The following is a 20,071-nucleotide window of genomic DNA, read 5'->3' on the forward strand; positions in this document are numbered from 1 at the left end:
TAAGTATTTTAACTCACTATAACTCACTATTAACTCAGGATAAGAATTTTAACTATTAGAGTTTTTTTTTCTATAACACTATACTAGCATTCTCAAGTGCCTTTGCAAGCTCCAGCCTTGATAACTTTTCCACTTAAAAAACATCATGTCTCACAATACAGAAATGTAACTTACTGAGCAAATCATACACTCTTTATAATGCTAAATCACATTCTTTCTCCCAGAAAGAAGACGCTTATCATTACCTGAATCCTGATGGCCAGCATCTCTGGCTGCCCCCACAAAATCTATTTATCTACTAAATAGTTTTTTTTTCTCTTTTTGATGATGTCTTCAGAGTGATATTATCAATATTGAAGGAGATTTTTCCTGCTCACTATATTTGTGAATTAACCATCTCAAAACTTAATGAAGATCTGGGCAGTTTCTTTGTCTGGTATGTTAGTTTATTAGGGATGGTCCTTACAGATATGGTAAAATGCCCAAGTTAAATGGTTAACCTCTGTAATTAAACATTCTTCCTTCATAACGGATGTGCCTGTGATGGCTGAGAGTTGAATCTGGCAGTCCTGTTTTTCCGTACTGGATGCATGACACATAAAACACCCATAGATTAGAATGTATGATTTCTGGCAGAGAGGACTGAATTGTTGTTGTTATCTCCTGAGGATTTCCTGTTACATACTGAATTTTTGAGAGATGTATGGCTTACTTTGCGACTTCTTCCTTCCACAGGGAAGATTTTACTCTTGTCACTTTCCCAGTAGAAACCCTCTTTGAGTCCTGTAAGGCCTTCTTGTTCTGAAAGCTTTTATAATCATGGATTTAGTGGCCTATAAGTAATGCTGCTCCTTAATTTCATATAATAATAGAGCACTGCTTGGTTCCTGACTGACACCACGTCTTTTTGCTCCTACTCCATGAAGCTAGTTTCTAACCTACGTTCTCATTTCAAACGTATTTCTGGAGCTATATCCCACCTACTTCAGACCTACTACACTTTCTAACTTCCAACCACACACAGTCCCACTCACATTTAATTCTCTTCAGTTTTTCTTTCTTGATGCTTTATTTATAGAAGTCTTTTTTTTTGTCTGTTTCCATAAACCTGCTTCAGTCCACTTCACACTTTTCCTTTCTTCCTTTCTAACAGAACTTTGTTATTCGGAATTTAATAAAGCTCTTAAAACAAGACTCCTTTGTTCTTTGTGGAAAAGGTGCAAATGGTTTTCTGTCAGCTGTAGAGCATTCATTTCTGCAATCTCCTTTATATCCTTTTTTTTTTGGAAGGCAACCCTATACTCTGTCTGTAATAAAATAAATTCAACCTAAGCAGGTAATCCTAATTTAAGCAATTCCCTCTAAAAACATATTTAACTCTTTTTCTCCCACTCTCCTTCACCCATTCTGAGCATGCTTGGATCCTTACAACATTAGCACAGAGATCTGAATTCTCACGTTCCCTGGCTAAAGGTCATGATCATTTGAGCTGCGGGGGCAATGATTATTTAGCTGCTGCACAGAAGTGCCACCCAAAGGCAAAAGCAATGTGCATTTATTACTGGGGAAGATATATTACCACTATAATTAATTCTCAGAGTCACGCTCTGGAAGGGAAATACTGCCTACTGTTTATGGAGATGATTGTAGAAATTGTGACTGAGCCCACAAATACAGCCAATACTTTCATGGGGGCAGAGGTTCTACCCATAAGAAATCTAGGATTTCTTCTCAACTATGAGAGAAATGATCTCATGAGTCATAGCATATCTATCATATTAATGCTGATGGATAGCTCAAACCTGGGCTGAGGCCATGCTCAGTAATACAGGTGGAAAATTCACAAAGTCAGAAGTGGGTGGAACAGATGACCTTGTCAKCTCCTGTTTCTTCTGTGCCTTCTGGGGGGCTAAATGGTATTTTGATGGGAATCGCTTTGCCTCCCTGGAGCTACGAGACTGAATCATTTGAAATATGTACTTAGGGCTGTTTACGTTACAGAATGGCTGTTTTATTTCCAATAAGGGAAAGAAGGGCCTCAGTGTGCTCTTCAGCTAAGGCCAGCGACAATGATTTTGTTGTGAAGCTCTGTTGGTGCTGAAGATGCCTAGGGAGAAGGCTTCKCAGAATGAGGGCTGGGAGGCTACCAAACTGCCGCCCTGCAGTCCTGACCCAGTGGACCTGATACACCTGCTCCAGTTTCCAGAAAAATATATGCACCTTCATGTGGAGCAGCTGAGGAGATCTGCTGGGTTCCCTCTCCCTCATAAACAATAAATCCCTTAGCTCCCAAATCCTGCTTCAGCCTTTCCTCTCAAAGGCAAATGTCGCCTCTACATAATTTCATGCAGCAGAGAGAAGCAGGAAGACATTCCTGCTTTCCCTTCCCTTCCTGCCCCTCACCTTCATTCCTCACAGATTTATTTCATAAATAAATATACATCTGGCATAAGTCTTAAAGGCAAGGAAATATCTGTTATAACATACCACTGACAACTTCAGGCTACTCTGTTAACTCATGCACATTGTAAACACTGTACATATTTAATCTGCAACTCTAAATGACTCTTTGAATATTTTGTGGAGTTGCTCATTCAGATTTTTTTATGACTCTGGGAGGTGGCTAATCTCTCTATTACTGTCAATAGAATCATGCTGTTGGGCACAATTGAAATGCTTCATATCTTGGCACRCCCTTCATTTTAAGGTTTGCATTCAGATGTCATCTTTAAGCAAATTTAATCTCATTTAAGTTGTTTATGCAGCAGGTATATCATTACCCTGTATAACTGTGAAAACCGTATGATAAATTTAGTTAGTCCTTTAAACTCTCATCTGACTTCTGCTCACTGAACTGTCTGTACAAGGAATATTTCCAGCTTCTAAGCAGCCTCAAGGAATTACTGCTGTGTTTTGAAATAACCTGCCAGGTAGCTATTTATTCCTTGTCCCCTAATGGGGAATTTCCCYCTTTAAAACTGAATTTAGAATAAATTTATGTTGGAAAGGGCATCTGGAGGTCATCTGGTCCATGCCTTTACTCAGAACAGGGTCAGCTTTGAAGGCAAGCCCCGTGTACTGGTTCAAGGGGTAGAGAAAAGAGCTGATACCATGAGAATCCTAAGGGTTATAAACTAGAGCTTTAGTCTATTGGAAAAAAAGAAAGATTCAGTTTGGGGGGTATTACTGTGTTTCTTCTTCTCTGAACAGTTTTCAGAAAGGAAAAATGAGCTATGTTTTTGTATTAAATAAAAGTTTAAACAAAATTACATGCTGGCTGCCACAGTCCAAATACTTTTTTCTATTTCTGAGAGATCCCAAATGTAGTTCTCAAAATCAGTACAATACTATTCTGGCAAATACAATTTTAATCAAGTTTTAGAAATCAGAATTCCATAAACCTCATTCTCTGTAYGGAGGGAACCAGGTGTTGGGTAGATTGAGGCAGATAGTTGTTACAAAAATACTTTAAAAGACGATTTCTAAATGATCCTAAAAACAATTGTAATAGCTTATTTCGTATCATATTTCCCCTAACAGGGAACTGTGTATATGTACATAGACTTCCAGTATTTGTTTAGGAAGACTTTTCTTCTGCTGAGTGGTAAAGCTATCATATAAATAACTTGATCATCCCAACCTGTTGTTGACATAAAACCTTCTACTAAACTATATCTAGTGTCATCATGTGTTCCCTGTGCAAACAGAGAGACTTCATGTCTGTAACTGTTGACTGTAAAGCTAGTTGATGCCTTCTTAGATAAAAGGTTCTTGACTGTTTCTTAATACAACAATATTGAAATGGCCTGAATACTGTCAAACCCTTTGAGCCTAGTGTTTTCCTATTGTATAGGTGACCTGGGGGCAAAGGGGCAGCTGACAGGCAACATAGAGCACAGGAACTTAACCAAAGTTTCACCTGAATCTATCCCCAATTTGCTGTTGTTTATCTCCACCTTTTCCATTTTCCCCATTCCCCAAAGTGGTACTGGTGGAGGCTGCTGTGATAGTTCCAGGCAACATTAATATGTCAAAGAAATTTGAGTTGCTTTTACACCCACAAAAAAGGAAAACAGTAATATTTCACAAAACTTTAAAAATACACTTAAATCTTAGAGAAAGCATTGGGATCAGTYGCATTTTCTCTGATTATTTTAGAGATTAGCTTCTAAGCCTATTGAATGGTCTGTGGTAATCTTTTACAAGGTATTTCATAAGCAAACAACCCCAKAGGCTATACTGCAACCTTACACTGGGTTGCAGTTTTGGAGAGAGCTCCATGGAACACACATAGCATTCAGTTTTCCCAATATAGTGCACAGACTTAGACCCAAAGAGACTCAGATTTAATCCTGGATTTCTCATCAACCCTCTGAAACATGACCTACCTCTGAAGTTGTTCCCAAGCCACCTCTCTCCAATTAAGGAGAGCTGGATTGTAAAATGCCACATCCTGTACCCATTTGGCTTGGCAGTTTTAACGAGCCATTGTGGTAGAAACAAGGTAATGCCCTCAAGCCACCAAAGACTAATCTGTTTTTCCTTTTYCCCCCCTCAAGTTATTCCACTAGCAAACTCATACCATCATTTGCACAAATCTACTTGCTCATTGAAGGGTTTCTACAGACAATTTTTCTGACGGTTTTATGTCTCACATAACTCTAGTTAGCTCTGCTCTGACAGCTGTAGAATGATGTTCTCCCCTCCCCCAAGATGAATACCCCTTTTCCAAGAGAGATTCAATTACTAATAGATCTGAACTTTCTCTCTCAATGGAATGAAAASGTGAAGTTGTAGGTAGGCTGAATGCTGAGCCGTGACCTCCTCTTTAATACCCTCTCCTCCAAGTGGGTATATATGGTCTGGACTGGAAAGAAAAAAATAACTTCTTATAGTTGCATCCTTTTGATGCTGCTTTTTAGAGATGTTTGGAGACATCACATAAATAGTCTCATTTTCTTCCTCCTCCAGGCTGTGTCCAGTGGTTATCCTTTGAGATATACAAATGTTGGGAGGAGATGTTAATGTTCTTCTCAGACATTTCACTAATTCTCATTAAACAGAAGGGAAAGCATCATGATGGTTTCTAGGGACGGTCCCTAGAAATAGTGAATAATCATTCCCTATTCACTTTCTTCATGATTTTGGAGTCACAATTTTAGATACTCATGATATTTACTCCCCTTTAATATCGTTCTTCCACCCAAACTACCCTCATTTCATAAGGAGACAGCTGCTTACACATTAGAAAAGCAGAAGGTAATTACATATCAGCATTCATTATTTTCAGAGTTTTGTCTTATCAAAAATCTATATGCTTTGGGAAGAAAGTCACATAATTGAGTGACACTAACCTGTGGGAGCTCAACTTGAGATTTTCTCGGATAAGGACTGAGAAGACACTAAAGAGCTCAGATTTGATTAACAGTCAGTGAAATAACACAGGATTTCTTCCAGTATCATGCAGCTGCTGCTTTTATTTTCTTCTGTACTTCACCCAGTTCCACTCCTCAAATTTTATAAAGATGCCAAAATACTGTATTGCAAATATAGTAAGGCATAAATATTTCACTCAACATTCTGTTTGAGGAAAGGCTAGAATTGCAATGGAATTACTTGCAACCAGAAAAATTTAAAGAAAATTTTGCCATAGCCATACTGACACTGACATATTTTGAGGTTAACATTGGCCTAAGCTGTTCTTTTCTGAAAGAATTGTCTGGTGACAAACACCTCCACAACACTGACTCATGCACAGCAGAGCTAAACTCATGCTCAGTACAAGAAAAGAAAGGCTGGGAAATGATTTTTGCTTTGAACAGCTTCATGGCTTGTCTATGGGGTGAAAATTCGCAAGACAGAACTGGATTCATGTGTCACAGAAAAGACAATGTTTACAAAAATGTTTGCACAAAATGCTACCTGGACTTCAAGGAAACTATGATGCCAGTGTTTCTGTTAAATGTGAAATACTAACCTAATGACCAGATCCATTTGAGGTACTTTCTTTCTTCAATGACTAAAACATAAAAGCAAGAACGCATTTCAGGAAGATAGATTTACTTTAAATATTATTCTAGTACTATCAGATTCCATACTGAAATGTGATTTCCCCAAAAAACAGAGCAAAAGTGATCTTGCATTTAATGTAATRTGAGAGAACAATTCTAGATGGATTGTCAACAGGTAAAAAACATCAGGAAGAAATAGCAGCAATTGGTGGGGTTTTTTAAGAAAAAGCCATAGCATTTCATCCCTAGCAGGATGAAACCAGAAAGGCCAAGTAAAAGGTATACTGCCCAGCTGTATGTTGAAAAAACAAGGGAAAAATCCTTACTGTAAGGACAATTTGTATGGAACATATTAGAAAAACTATCTGCTAGGAGTTCAGAAGAGACAGAATACTTGGCTGGGAGTGTATYGGAATTAACCACAGGTTACTGACCAGTTATCCCGCTCTTTAAGTGGAAAAAAATCAGAAGATTTGAGCTGATACCAGCACTGTCCTTGCTACCAGTCCCAACTCAGAGAAGTCATGCCAAGAAGTGTGCTATTTAAACTAGCATGCTTCTTGTGTCAGGAGCCCCTTCAGCTTCCTTACTCACCATTTTCTTCCTTATTTYTATTATTTTCTTTTCTAGGAGAATGTTTCCAGCCATGAGAGTGAAAATTACAGGCTTGGATCCCCACCAGCAATATTACATTGCCATGGACATTGTGCCTGTGGATAACAAGAGATACAGGTAAGTTTTTTAGGTGCAGAACTAGGAACATTAAGATGTCTCACTGTCAATGAAATCCTAGAAAAAGCACGTACCATTATATACCATTGTAAAGATAGACTGGGGGAAACTGGAGAAATCCCCAACAGGAGAAAATTGAAATAGCTTCCCTGGCAGCAACAGAACTCTGTTGTTTTACACTATTAATTGATTCGACCGTAAGARCTGTAAGTCACAAAAGATAGGCTTAAATACTGTCTTAGTGAATCTCCACCACTGAACTGAAAGACAGGAAGAAAAGATTTCTGTGGTATTAATGGTTCTCTGAATCTTAAAATACTATCCAGCCAAAGGTGACTTATTAGACTCATTAGAAGACCCTTGAGAGCAAGATATTTTCCCCAAATAGCCTTGAGTGTACCACATTTCAAGGATTCAAGAGCTCGCCATCCGCTTCCGATGCTAAATATTAGATTTTCATCTCAGACCATGCAGGCTGTTTCTCAGGAACACCCTTTTCCTGGAAAGCAGGAATGTAGTACCTGATACTCAACTACTTGGTCTACCCCTTTTGAGTATGATTCTGACAACATTAAAATTGAAAATTAGTATGTTGTCTGATACTTTGTTTCTATCCTTATTAGCTCATGTAGTCACATGGAACAGATAGCATTGAAAGGAATGGATTCTTTTTAAAATTTATTTGAAAATACAGGAAATGAGTCACCAGCTTTAGGTAAGGACTGAAATTCTTTAACAGAGCTAAGTAGAGACTGGAAGGGCAATGCAMGAGCAGGACTCACAGGTTTCAGCCAGGATCTTTCATGACATGACTGAGGCTGAAGGAGTTACAAGAGAGAAAGAAAACAAGTGTCTAGGCAGAGCTATGGTGGAGAAATTTACGGCATATATAGGATGGCCAGCTTGGGAATGCAAAAGATCACTTACAATTTTTCCCTCTAATTCTAAAATTTGCAATATTAAGTGGATTTTCCTATTTTGCAACTTTTCAAACCAGAATTTCTGTTTTTTCAATGATTCTGGTAGTAGACTTTGGATTTTACCATTTCTGGTGAGTGCACATGTGTTTGGTACAATCTGGCATGGCAGCCAATGTAGTGTTCCAGAAATTACCGAGTACTTGGTAATATTTTCAGAGCTTTGTTTACCAGCATTTCCTAGCCTCTTATTCCAGTTCAGAAAGAGTTAAAGAGTTGAGAAGACACATGTGGCAGAGTTTTACAGGGAAAATAACCGCAAAGGTGGTTTTAATAAGGAACCAAGCCTGAGCAAGTGTCTTGGATGTAATCTGGCTTTCATTTAAAAGGTAGGAGGTTGCAATAAAGCATGTCCCCYCTTGACTGAAAATGAGAGCTTGGGGTGTGTGTGTGGTAGAGTAGCTGGGGAAGGGGAGCCCTGGAGAAGTTCCTCTGGTAGAGGAGTGACAACTTTTCCTTACTCTTTCCTCTTTCTCTTTCAGGTATGTGTATCACAGCTCGAAGTGGATGGTGGCTGGCAATGCTGACTCCCCAGTGCCCCCGAGGGTTTATATCCACCCTGACTCATTGGCTTCTGGAGACACCTGGATGAGGCAGGTGGTCAGTTTTGACAAGCTCAAACTGACCAACAACGAGCTTGATGATCAAGGCCATGTAAGTTAGAGGCTAATCCTAGCCATGCTCATGTCAGAYCTGGAGGATGTTGCTTTTGCTCTGATGCTCCCCTGTCCAGCCAGGCACATGTGCCACTAGCCTCTCTCCAGAGAGTATTAGAGCTTCCTTCCCTACTTCAATGTTTTTGCTCAAGATATTGCCTGGTCCTGTAAAGCAATAAAGCCCTTTTCTCCCTTAAGGGGGAATTCCCCTTTGACACGGCACATGCGTGAGGAAAGAGCTTTCTCTCACACAGACTTGTAAGATAAGAGTAAGTTCCCATAAGCCATTACCTCATCCCTGCTTTCTTGTAGTATCTTTGGGTGTAGCACAAAAATTTTTTGGGAAAAAAAAGAATCCTTTTCCTTCTTTTTTTTCTCTTCAGATAATATTACACTCAATGCATAAGTACCAGCCCCGTGTTCATGTCATCCGCAAGGACTTCAGCAGTGACCTTTCTCCAACAAAACCAGTTCCTTCAGGTGATGGGGTGAAAACCTTCAACTTCCCAGAGACTGTCTTCACCACAGTGACAGCCTACCAAAATCAACAGGTAAAATTGCATGCTGGGTGCCTTCAAGCTTCTTTTATGTCTGATATTTATTAAAGAAAAAAATCTGTGTTCTGTGTGTTTGAGAGATGTTAACTTCTCTCAGAAACATAGCTCAAGGAGTATGTGTACTTCACAGGCATACTGTGTTTTTCTGCACAAAAAGAGAATACTCACTCTGAAGCAGTGTATAGACATGAAGTATCTACCATAAAATCACCTTGGAGATAAGATGCCTGTAAAGTAGCTAGATTAAATCCACCACAGGCAGAGGTATTGTGTTTACTTTGCCTAGCTGCCTTGTGGTAGAAACTGCAGTGTCCTGTTTCCATTGACATTTTACAGCAGTATAACTAATGCAGATTTTTTTACCTAACAGAGAAAACATTTTTTTTTTTCAAAAGTGAGTATTTTTTGTCTTAGAAAACAGAAATGGAATCAGTTTGCTGACAAAAGAAGCCCTGAACATAAAAAGTAATCCATGTCTTGTACATTAACTACTGTTCTCATGCATATATCACATTTATTCAGATCCTGCAGGTCAGTGTTACTATTAATACCAGATACTATAGGGGAAGAGATGTTGCCACAGCATTTGATTATAGAATTCCCTGTCTATCTCCATCTACCCAAAGAATCTGTAAGAGGAAATTAATTGCTAGGGAAAAAAGGAAAATGTAAGAATGGAAGCATTGAGACACTAGCAAAAAATGAAGTTTCGGAAAGGACTGGAACATAAATTATATGCATTTGCTTCTCCTTTTGTGGCCTGTGAAAGACAATATTCTGGTTCTCAAAGGAGAAGATTGCCTGCTTCATTGCTTCTGCAGGCCATGTTCACTGCACGCATCAGAAGCTCCTTATATCCACCCATACCTCTGCAGTCTCCTTGAGCACCACTCATCTCCTAGCTGCTTCTACTTCAAGGATTCCTGGTAACYTTCACACCATCTCTGTCACACTTTTTGGCTCAGTGTGCTCCCTTTCTCTTGTGAGCTTACACATACTCTCAGTTATTCTCAGGTGAAACATGCTGTGCATGTTCCATTCCCCTTCCCTCCCTTTCTCCTCCTTACTGGGGAGTTTTGTGTTGGCATCAGAAGCGCTGTGTAAGGTAATTTTATCCCAGCGATGTGAAACAGAATCCCAGCTGGTGAAACTTTATGCTGTGTTAGTAATGTGGTGTCGAATTATAGAGCATAAGGAACTGTCACAAGCAAGAATGATGGCATAAACCAGCTTGAAAGATGAAACCTGATAGACATTGTTGTCAATTGTTGTCACAGAAAAATATATTATATCATTTTCTGCCATAAATTTTTGAGGATTTTTGAACTACAAATGGTGAGGTCAACACATTTCCATGACAGCAGCTGAGCTTGCAGAGTTATCTCATGAACTAACTGGAGTATCACTGTATTCAGTATTATTGGGTTGAGTGACAGTACCATGTCAAGACAGCCCAGAACAGATTGTCATGTTTAGTCACTGAATTGTTTTAGTATTTTTATATCACAACAACAAAATATGTGAATCCTTATAGAAAATAAGGAGCTTTTTCCTATTTGTGAAGACCATACAATCTTGCTGTGGTCTCTCATCATCTAAAAATTGTTGAGAAACAAAAGGGAGGCAAAATAGAAAAACAGAGGACTGGAAAAAGTTCAAAATTCACGTGATTTCTCCTCTTTCTTCTGTATCTACCCTTCCCTTTACATGAATTATTATTTTTCTGGTTATCCTAGAATCTCTCCTCAAATCTCTCCTTCAGCTCCTTTTTTTTTTTTTTTTTTTTTAAGATTCCCACTTACAAGGTGGTGTGTACACACATCTCTGTATGTCACCCAAAAATGTTAGAACACACCTTTAAACAATTTCCTTTGGAACTGCAGGCCCCTGTACAGTGAATGCAAGTTACTAGAAATAGGCTTGCTTTTCTTAGTTAACTTCCACAGACTTTTTAGAGGACTCTGGCACGTTCACTGAGCATAGATGGAAAGCTTCTGGACTACTTAGATGATAAGTATCTAGAGAGATGTACTGATGGATGCTGGGAATAGTATAATGGGCAGAKGAACAAGAGGGAAAAAAGCTTAGTCCTTTACCTGTTTAAGTAAACTTGAGGCTGCAGGTTGTCTTTTAAACCTGCTTTTGAAAATTCAGTGTTCAAATCCAGGTCAGGCAAGCTATTCCTGATTGAGTTTCTATGTCTCCCAACGTGACAGAATAAACCATCAATCTAGTAGATTATTGTGTTGGGTCTTTCCGCCATTTGAATCTACAACCTGGGTCTATGAAAGGGTCCATGCCATATTTTATCTCTTTGCACCAGGATGCTGTGAGTTCTTTGGGGACCAGCTCTGACTGTCTCCTGTGCTCTGTTAGAAGCTGTCATTTGCCCAGATAGCACTACACTAGCAGTAATCATAACAGTAGTCTTAGATGAAGCACAAACATGATCTTTTTTTCTGAAAGATTGTATTTGACTGGGAAAAACATTCAAAGGGCTGTTTTGAAAACCTGATTTGTGCCTATCATCCCAGGTCTGGTCCCAGAAGAGCTGTGTTTCTAAGAATATCTTTCTGTTGTGTTGACCGCCTGCTGCATGAGGTCTGAATGCTGCAGCAGGTCTTTTAACAGGTTCATAACCAGAGAGGAGCAGAGGGTACAGTCTGCAGAGTCACAGCAGTTGGGGCAGAGAAACTGGAAGGGACGGAGAAAGCCCTGAGTGGTGGCGAGGAAGTTAGAAAGGATCTGAGTGGAGCCTTTCCTGGAACGAGGATGTTGATGATGTTAAACCTGTTGAGAAGTTGTTCAGAAATAAAAGATATTTGACATTATCAACACCACGAGAAAAGCCACCAAGTCTTTTTGCTGAGGTAGCTTAAACCAGGACCTCAGTGAGCAGTCTGTGAAYAAATCCACTTCAAGGGATTTGATAGGGCCAGCAACGTAGCCAGCTGGATTCCCTCAGAGCCCAAATGTAACTCTGCAGAAGGTGGCAGAAAGTGTACAGGGAGAAGATCTAGTGGCTGCTTTAGACTCGGCACAGTGGAGGGATGTCAGTGAGTAAAGTCTCCTCATCTGTAGGTATGGATAGGAGAAGCAGGGCTAGAAAAGGTGAGAGAAGAATCTGGAGCACCTCTGCCTGTATATGCAAGCACAGAGACACAGACAATAATCCCTCTGCTTGCTGATACCTGTTCTGTTTCTACTGCTGTTGCTCTGCAACAGCTGGAGTGAAGCTGAGTCACAGCAAGAGCATGGTGAAAGCGGACAATGATATGGACAAGGCTGGCTCAGTTCTCCCTCATTTCCTTTCGTATGTATGAGTGGTGAGGCAAAGTATGGAGCGGGGACATTTTCCCATTTGCCTCCACTGCTAAAAYCAGGAAGGGAGGCAATAGAGACGAGGAATCCACTAGAGAGCTCTTACAAGTACACATTGGTTAAGGACAAGTGAAGAGTGAGAGAAATCACACATGCTCCCATGACCTTTTTGGATACTGACTCCTGACTTTTGCGCTCTGGTCCACTTGAATTGGCTTAAATTGGCATTCAAAATGGAATGAACATTTCCAGCAGAAAAAAATATTCTCTCAATATAATAGTGGATTTACTACCATCTGCTATCACTGAGAGTTTCCTGCACTTCCCTCCTCTACCCCACATACACATAATTACCAAACTTTTAACTGGAGACCAAACCTGGAAAAAGGATAGAGGAAGGAGAGGAAAGGACGGGAAAGAAGCCTGTTTTCTTCTTCCTTAATGGACAGACCTGTAAGACAAAATTAACAGGTAAGGATCGGATGCTGAACAAGGGATCTCTCTAAGGCACTAAAGAAAACCTACAACTGTAAAGAAGCACTGAAATTTCTTCCTATCTCTCTGAGTTCTAAACATTTAGGGATTTCTTCCAAATAGTTTTTTTTCGGCAGTTTTGTAATACCGGTACAGGAAACTCTCTTGGGTTGGAGAACCCTTTTCATTAAAAAATAAATCTAAAATCCTCTGAATCTGTATGCATGCCCTCCAGTGGCCATAAAACTTTGCCTTACTGGGAGGAGTGTCTCTGGAAACAATTCTAAAATGCTAGCAAATCCACCCACAGGGATTCCCTCTGCTGTAATCCCATACTCCACAGAACATATCTGTCTCAGTATACATGAGTCCCAGGACAGCAGCAAAGTCAGACTAGCGGAAATTAAGTTCACAAATTAAGCTTCTGCAAAAATGGGAGCTGCATTCCGGATCTAATGTTAATATCCAGAGTAAGGGCTGATTCCAACAGAAGCAAAACACCTGCAAATCCTCTTTAGATCAATTTGTATTAAGCAACTCCCCTTTGAGCAGTTTTAGCAAAAATACCTTGAATTAAATGGAACCTTGAGGTTTCTCCTTTTTGACCCCAGAGATGGAGTCTCTGGGACAAGGCGAGGCTGATGGAGGAAAGTTCTCCTGTCACTACTCTTGCTGCACCAGATTGGGGAAAAGCTGAGGGGGAGTAGAATTACACAGTCTGCAGGGTCACTTTACCATTATGGAATTCACACCTAAAAATAAAGCAGGAGATTCCCCAAACAAATTCAGTCTGGCTGTCACCTTTGTTTGGAGGAAGGAGGAAAAAAAAAAAAAAGTTCAGACTAGAAAACCTTGAAGGGCCACCCAGATCCTCAGAAGAACATCAGCACTATGTGTAAGGGATTGGGTGGCCAGCTGCTGGGTTTCAGAAGCTGTAACTTGTGCTTTGCTTCTGCCTTTTCTCCTTAGCGTTGTCTGAAGTTGAGGGAGTACATTCAGCTGCCRGGTATCTAGAGTATTGAGCTTGGGATATCTTAGATAATGGCAAAACTGGAACAGTACTACTACTTGCAGACCCATGCTACTATTGAGGGGTCAGCTCCTGGTTTTGCACCCAGAGCTACCATGCTGCTGATCCTGGAACAGCTTGTTAGCTCCAGTGCTATGCCATGTGGAGGCTCAGAGCCAAAATGTGACCCGAACAGTAAATCTACATTTACCCAATACAGCCAGGCCTGAGATGCCCTATCTCTGTCTATAGTGCTATCTAATCACCAAGTTGGTAATCTGCTCTTGGGTAATGGAAGAGTGACTTTTATGCAAGGTTGGGAAATATGTATGAAAGGTGATTGTATAGATGGTTTGGGATAGAGAGGTAATCAACAGTAATTTCACTCTGGAAATTTTTTTTGAACAGATCAATTAATTCTCTTTTTCTTCCTTTGTAGATCACTAGGTTAAAAATTGACAGAAACCCTTTCGCTAAAGGTTTCAGAGACTCTGGGAGAAACAGGTAACAAGAGTTTGTTTGTATTTCCTTAACATCTCCTCTCTCTTTCCCCTGCTGAGCACACTGTACATACACCTGAGGTCCAACAAGGCATTTTACAATATTAATTCAATCTTACAGGAGAAGGTAGTTGTAGACCAGTTTTTAGAGGGGGTGTTTACCTAGAAGATTCATGGTGTAATGATGGCTTCATTAGAACATATTTTTCTGGTTAGCCAGCTAGGCTGACTTAATTGCTTTTCAGAAATCTCCTCCAGATTTGCTCTTCCATCTGCCTGTAGCATTGGTCCTGCAGTTGAGAGAGGGTTTTAGGTATTTTTGGATAAAATATCTGTAAATATAGCTTAACACTTTCTGGCTTTATGACATTATTTCCAAGCAGCAATTGTATTTTTGCTGTTGTAGGTTTAATTTGCTGTTCACTTCTACCTCAGTATCCCTTTCATTATCACTGCTTTCAAGGCTGTATATATAATTTRCAGTTGGTATTTTCTGGCCACATAATGATTTTTTTTTATGCTCATTTTCATTATTTTCTGGTTCCTCTGAGGTTTTCTGCTTGCTATTTAAAAACACAATTAAAATATCCTACAGCACCCCTGCTAAATTGTTAATAAACTGTTTATGCGTTATTGATACAGTGTTGCAATATACAAGAGTTCAGGTAAAATAACCTGCTGTAAAGATACTGTAGAGTTTTGCTTCCCCTTCCATCCCCTCTCCACAAAAAGATTTGTGTCAGTGAAATGAAAAAACAGAAAACATTTTTATAAAGATGGATGGAAAACAGGAGAATGAAAATTGGATGGCAGACAGACGGGTCACAGGCTAACAAACTGCACAACAGTGAAAGTTGTAAGAAAGGCAAATTAGACTTCTCTGATTATAATATGTGGAACCGGCTGGAAGGCAGATTTTTCTTTACGTTTCTGTAGGAAATATAAAAACTTGATGCTCAAATGGTTTTCTACCTTAGAAGAAAAATTGAGTTTTTCTTAGCTTTCCAGGGTGAAAGTGCAAAAATTTTTCTGGTTTAGAATCTTTTCAGTTTTTCTCCGGTAATGCCAACATTTTTCACCATGTATGGTTCAATTTTGACACAATTTTAATGAAARTCTGAAGTAGAATACATTACTTATTATTTAAAGTATTTCTATTTTAATAGCACACTAGCTAAACAAGAATGTTTAATCAAAAAAAGTTTGCATTATTAAGACATTACAGTGTTGTCAAAAAGAAATAAGAAAGTCCTAACGAAATATTTCAACTTTTCTTGCCATTTATGATGCCTGTAGAGTGTGCAACACATCTGATGATTTCAGTTTTGCAAATGGTGTGGGTATCCTTTTAAATCAACGTGACAAAAAATTTTAAACATTAAATTAATTGTAGAACTGGACATAGAAGAATGCATTGTAAGAACACTAGGGTTGTAAAGCAAGGCTTCAAGGGTTCGGAGCAGTATGCAAGCGGTGTGCATAACCTTTATTTGCTGTCCCCGTGAGAATTATAATTCAATCTTTATTAATTACTTAGTCCTCTCATGTGTTTTTACCAGGACCACTACCTCATTCATGGTTGGATAGAGGGTGTGTTCAGTGAACAGCCAAATCTTCAGTATTTCCCATCAACTTGGTAAATGCTACACCRTCACTTGTAGCAAAGAGGATCTTGCTAACCTAGGTGATTTACTAGGTCAGCTCCTCTGTTCTCATCTCAGTGTAGCTAAAAGATGTTTTCCATCCTTGTTTGATTCCAGCCTTGAGCATTACTTTGGAACTTGAGGCATATGTGACTTTTACCCTGCTCTGCTTTCCTTAATGGGGGAAGTTGTATGTCTCCTGTGTAAAAGGTCTCCTCTGTATGCAGTGATGCAGCTGCAGCGGAGGCTGGGCTTAGAAGAGAGATTGAAGCAGTTCCAGGTACATGGTGGGCTAGATTAGCATGGAAGGCATTAATAAGGCCTAGTCCAATGAATTTGGATAGCTTCCTGAAAAGGCTGGGAATTACTGATCTTTGTAGCTCATTGATTTAAGAAAGGGCAGGAAATTGCTACATGGCTGCAGCTGTGGGGAGGGCTCAGCAAGGCTCTCTGCTGATGTAAAGAGGAATTAAAATCTTTAAGGTATTACACATCAAAGAGAGCAGCCCGAGGCCTCATGAAGAAAAAACAGGCAAAGGTATTTGCAAGCATATATAGCAGTCGGGCGTCTGCCTCGTAAGCAGTGGTCTGGCTAAGGCTGCACAACTACCTGGGGACACCCCTTGTAACGCTTAGCTGCTCCTTTTGACAAAGACGCATACATAGATGTGCACAGGCACACATGGGAGACAGAAAGGCATTAAGATCCAAGCTTTGTGGGGAAAAGATTCTCTAAATGGGACTTTTCTTAACTGTGCTGGTTGGCTCTTCTTTCACAATGAATTCCTAATCTCACCATGATCACTGGCCAACTGGAATAATGACCATGAGTATTCTGCAGCTTCCCTCATCCTCCCAACTCTTGTCAGATACACTGCATTAGAGTGTAGCTGGAGAAAATTCCACTGGAATCTGAGAAAGGAGCTGTTTGTGATGCAGGGAAGCGTAGTATCTCTCCAAGAGGTTTTTTTTAATACGATCTTAAAAAATAAACAAACAGCACAGCAAAAAGGGCCGCAGAGTGATGTCTGAGAGCACTCCAGGAGATAGTAACCTTGTGATTTTGGGGTGCTGAGTGAAAGCTCTAGTTAAAGTATTCCAATAAATGATACAAGGAAAAAAAAGCAATGGAAAAAACAGAGCATGATGGGAGAAGAGGAACTGAGGAACTGTTAAGCCACTTCTTCCTTAAGTTCGTCTCCTAAGACGTTTACTTTTTTCCTTGGGTTGATGCTTTTAAATGAAACAGAGATAGATGTTTTTCCTTCCTTCATTTCTTGTTCTGTTATTGCATTGTTGTTGCTGCCTGCTACAGGAATTAAAGTGCTGACCGTTGTTTTCGAATCTAGTCTCCATTTTAAACCTGGCCTCCATCAGTTCACAGCCTCCCCCTACATTTCTTATGGATGTGGTCTGGCTTCATTAGTACCACAGAATGGTGAAAAACCTGCTGCTTTTGAGACACCTCAGAAGTCTATAACTGGCTGTATCTACCTGAGGAAGAGATCTTCTAATAGATCCCTTCAGGGGCCTTCTTCAGCTGTTTGCATGGTTATGTCCCTACATAGTCTGTTGCCTCTGTGTTTGTGCTGGAAGAAGGAGGAACAAAATGTTTCAGAGGGAACAATGCAAATAGCCCCACAACTGAATGCTCTTTTGCAGTCTTTGACCAGCTATAATCTGTGTCAAGTGATGTAGTTCAGCAATCTAGCCATCAGTCTTGACAGATAAGGGAGTTAGAAGGCCTGGACTTAATACCATCTTTTATTAGATGCACACTGTACATGATTTTAGGGAAGTCATTTGGTCCCTCTTTTCTTCAGTTCTCCATCTGTAAAAGTGAAACTGAAGAATTCGTCCTGTCTCACGAGGGTGGTGAARGGATATCCAGATAAAAGTAGTGCTTCTGTAATGGATAATGTACATACAAGTCAGGTATGAGCTGTTTGCTTTGCAGAACTTCAAGAGATTGAGAACTACAGTTTTGACTTTCATTTAAAAAGTTCTTTGACTTACAGAGACCWGCTAGGGAAATGCTTGCGTAGTGAGTGTGCAGGTACAGTGCTGTGGAGGCTATTTTTGGAGTCTGAGTAAAGTTCATTTGACAGTGGGATGCTTAGGAGAGCTCCTTATCCAGGAGGAAGCCGGAAGGGACAAGACTGAAAACACAGCAGGATGATGGAAGAAAAAAGCTAAACTGGAGGCAGGCAACAGCACTCTCCTTTCAGATGTGGGCAGCTGAGGTGAATAAAAGTTGTTTGTGTTGGAAATGCTCTTAGACCTTTTGTCTCGGGTAAGAGAGCCAGGAGGGTGCTTGGAGCCAACAGTTTGGCTTCCTCAGTGAACAATGAAAGGATGACCTGAATCCTGCATGCAGCAGGAATGGCAAGGTCAGCCATATGGGATGGATTATGGAGGTGCAAAGATAGCTCATACATCTTTCTTCATTTTCAGACAATGGAACTGTTTCATTTATTGCCTATTATTAAAACTTTATAGCACTAAATATAWAAAAAATGAATGAAAAAGAGAGAGCGAATTTTGGACACCTTTTAAAGGACTGACCTTGTTAAAATAAAGCTGGCAGCGAGTCCTCTTCTGATGCTTTTTTACTTCCTTCATAAAGATGATGTGAGAGAGGAGGGTTTATGGCTGGATAGACAGCTTGAAGTCAATTTTTCAGTGCAGTTCTGTGGAAGAGAAAGTGGATGCCACATGGATACTGTCTAGCACACTTGGTATCAGCAGCCCTCACCTAAGCCTTGAAGAAGTTACTAAGATTTCAGAAATGTTGAAAATATATTTTTTTAAATCAGCATTTACTGCTGCTTCAAGATGTCTCTTCATTGGCAAACTAGGGTATGTTTCCCCTTAGAGGCTGGTACACCTGTGAAATAGCAGTCCAAGCCTTCTGCTGATTAAGAGAGTGCTACCTTTATGTCTGTGATGGAGGTCTGTGAGGTGGCTCTGAATACCTTGGCATCAAACTCATTTGATAACCTGTTCTGGGAGAAAGGGTTATTAGAGTTGCCAGTGATGGAGTTTCTTGATTTTTTTTTTCATTTTCTTATGAAAATAATAATAGATCATAGACAGAAGAAGAAAATATACTTGGGGATGGGGGATAGAGTTGCAAAATCAATCATTCAGTGTTGGTGTGCATTCTAACCCAAGCTGTTTTTTGCCTGGTTGCATTCTTTTTCTGCAAGACTCCATGGGCAGGGTAACGAGCAGAGCTGGAAGTCAGATGCATGTGCAAACCGGGGTTATATGCGCAGGGAACTTAGGAGGACAGTAGCTCAGCCAAACTGTACAAATGCTGGCTGTAGTCAGATGATGTCCTCCTTCCTTGGGGCAGATGGAAAATAACTGTTCCAGCTGTGTAATCTGGAACCATCAGTTTTYGTTTCTTGATATATTACTTGGTTTTAATTGTCAAGGCAGGTTCTTCCAACAGCATATCTTGTTGTATTGACTTACTCAGGGCAATTTTATGCTCCCTGGATATATTGCACCAGGAAGTCATCCCTCGGCTTTTGAACTGGGGATTGCTCCTTAAGGCTGTGAAAAGGTGCTGTTCTCTCTGTGTGTTGAGAGGCAGAGAGGCAACATACATGCAATTTTCTCAGCCTGGGAGCAGATGAAATCCTAGGGGTGGTACTGACAGTCCACAGGCTGCCCCTGCACACAGACCCCGGCTTAGTAGATGGGTTTGTATTCTGGATTGCCTTGCTGCCTTTGAGCTCCATGAGCTGGCAAAGGCCACTGTATTAACCAAATAGTTTTGTTGTAATATACTCAGGGCTAGTGTGAGACTGCTATGCAGAGATGTCTTCTGTTTCTACTTCTAACAGCTTAGCAGCTAATAAACACCACGCAACAACCTCTCTTCTAAACCTCCTCTTAAAATACAGAGTTTAGTTTGCCAACTCCAATGTATTTAAAGCATCTAAGCTTCCGGGGAGACTTTGGAAAGTTAACTGAGTGAGTGGAGGCACGTGCAGGAAGACATTTTCAGAAGCAAAAGGCAGCTCCAGTATCAGAACAACATCTGATGAGAGGCTCTGGGGATGTTAGAGCCATTTGCATTGAAAGGGGATATGTTCTCACATTTAATGAAGCATCTCTAGTTGTGTTCAGTCAGTGCAAGGGATATAGCCTGCTGCTGCAAAAGAGGCAGGGAAAGGCAAG

The 20,071-nt window shown here is 40.2% G+C and overlaps 1 protein-coding gene across 1 annotated transcript in view; it reads left to right on the top strand.

The window, feature by feature from the left end:
• TBX15 (T-box transcription factor 15) overlaps nucleotides 1–20,071 on the top strand; it is a 105,246-nt gene that overhangs the window by 64,143 nt on the left and 21,032 nt on the right. Inside the window, exons 3-6 of the mRNA XM_085324669.1 lie at nucleotides 6,642–6,743; nucleotides 8,203–8,374; nucleotides 8,760–8,927; nucleotides 14,177–14,241. Coding sequence (XP_085180795.1) covers nucleotides 6,642–6,743; nucleotides 8,203–8,374; nucleotides 8,760–8,927; nucleotides 14,177–14,241 — 507 coding nt within the window. The remainder of the gene's footprint in view (nucleotides 1–6,641; nucleotides 6,744–8,202; nucleotides 8,375–8,759; nucleotides 8,928–14,176; nucleotides 14,242–20,071) is intronic.

The sequence above is a fragment of the Rhea americana genome, unplaced genomic scaffold (assembly GCF_003343005.1).
Source record: "Rhea americana isolate MKP2758 unplaced genomic scaffold, rheAme1 scaffold_92, whole genome shotgun sequence".
NCBI lineage: Eukaryota > Metazoa > Chordata > Aves > Rheiformes > Rheidae > Rhea > Rhea americana.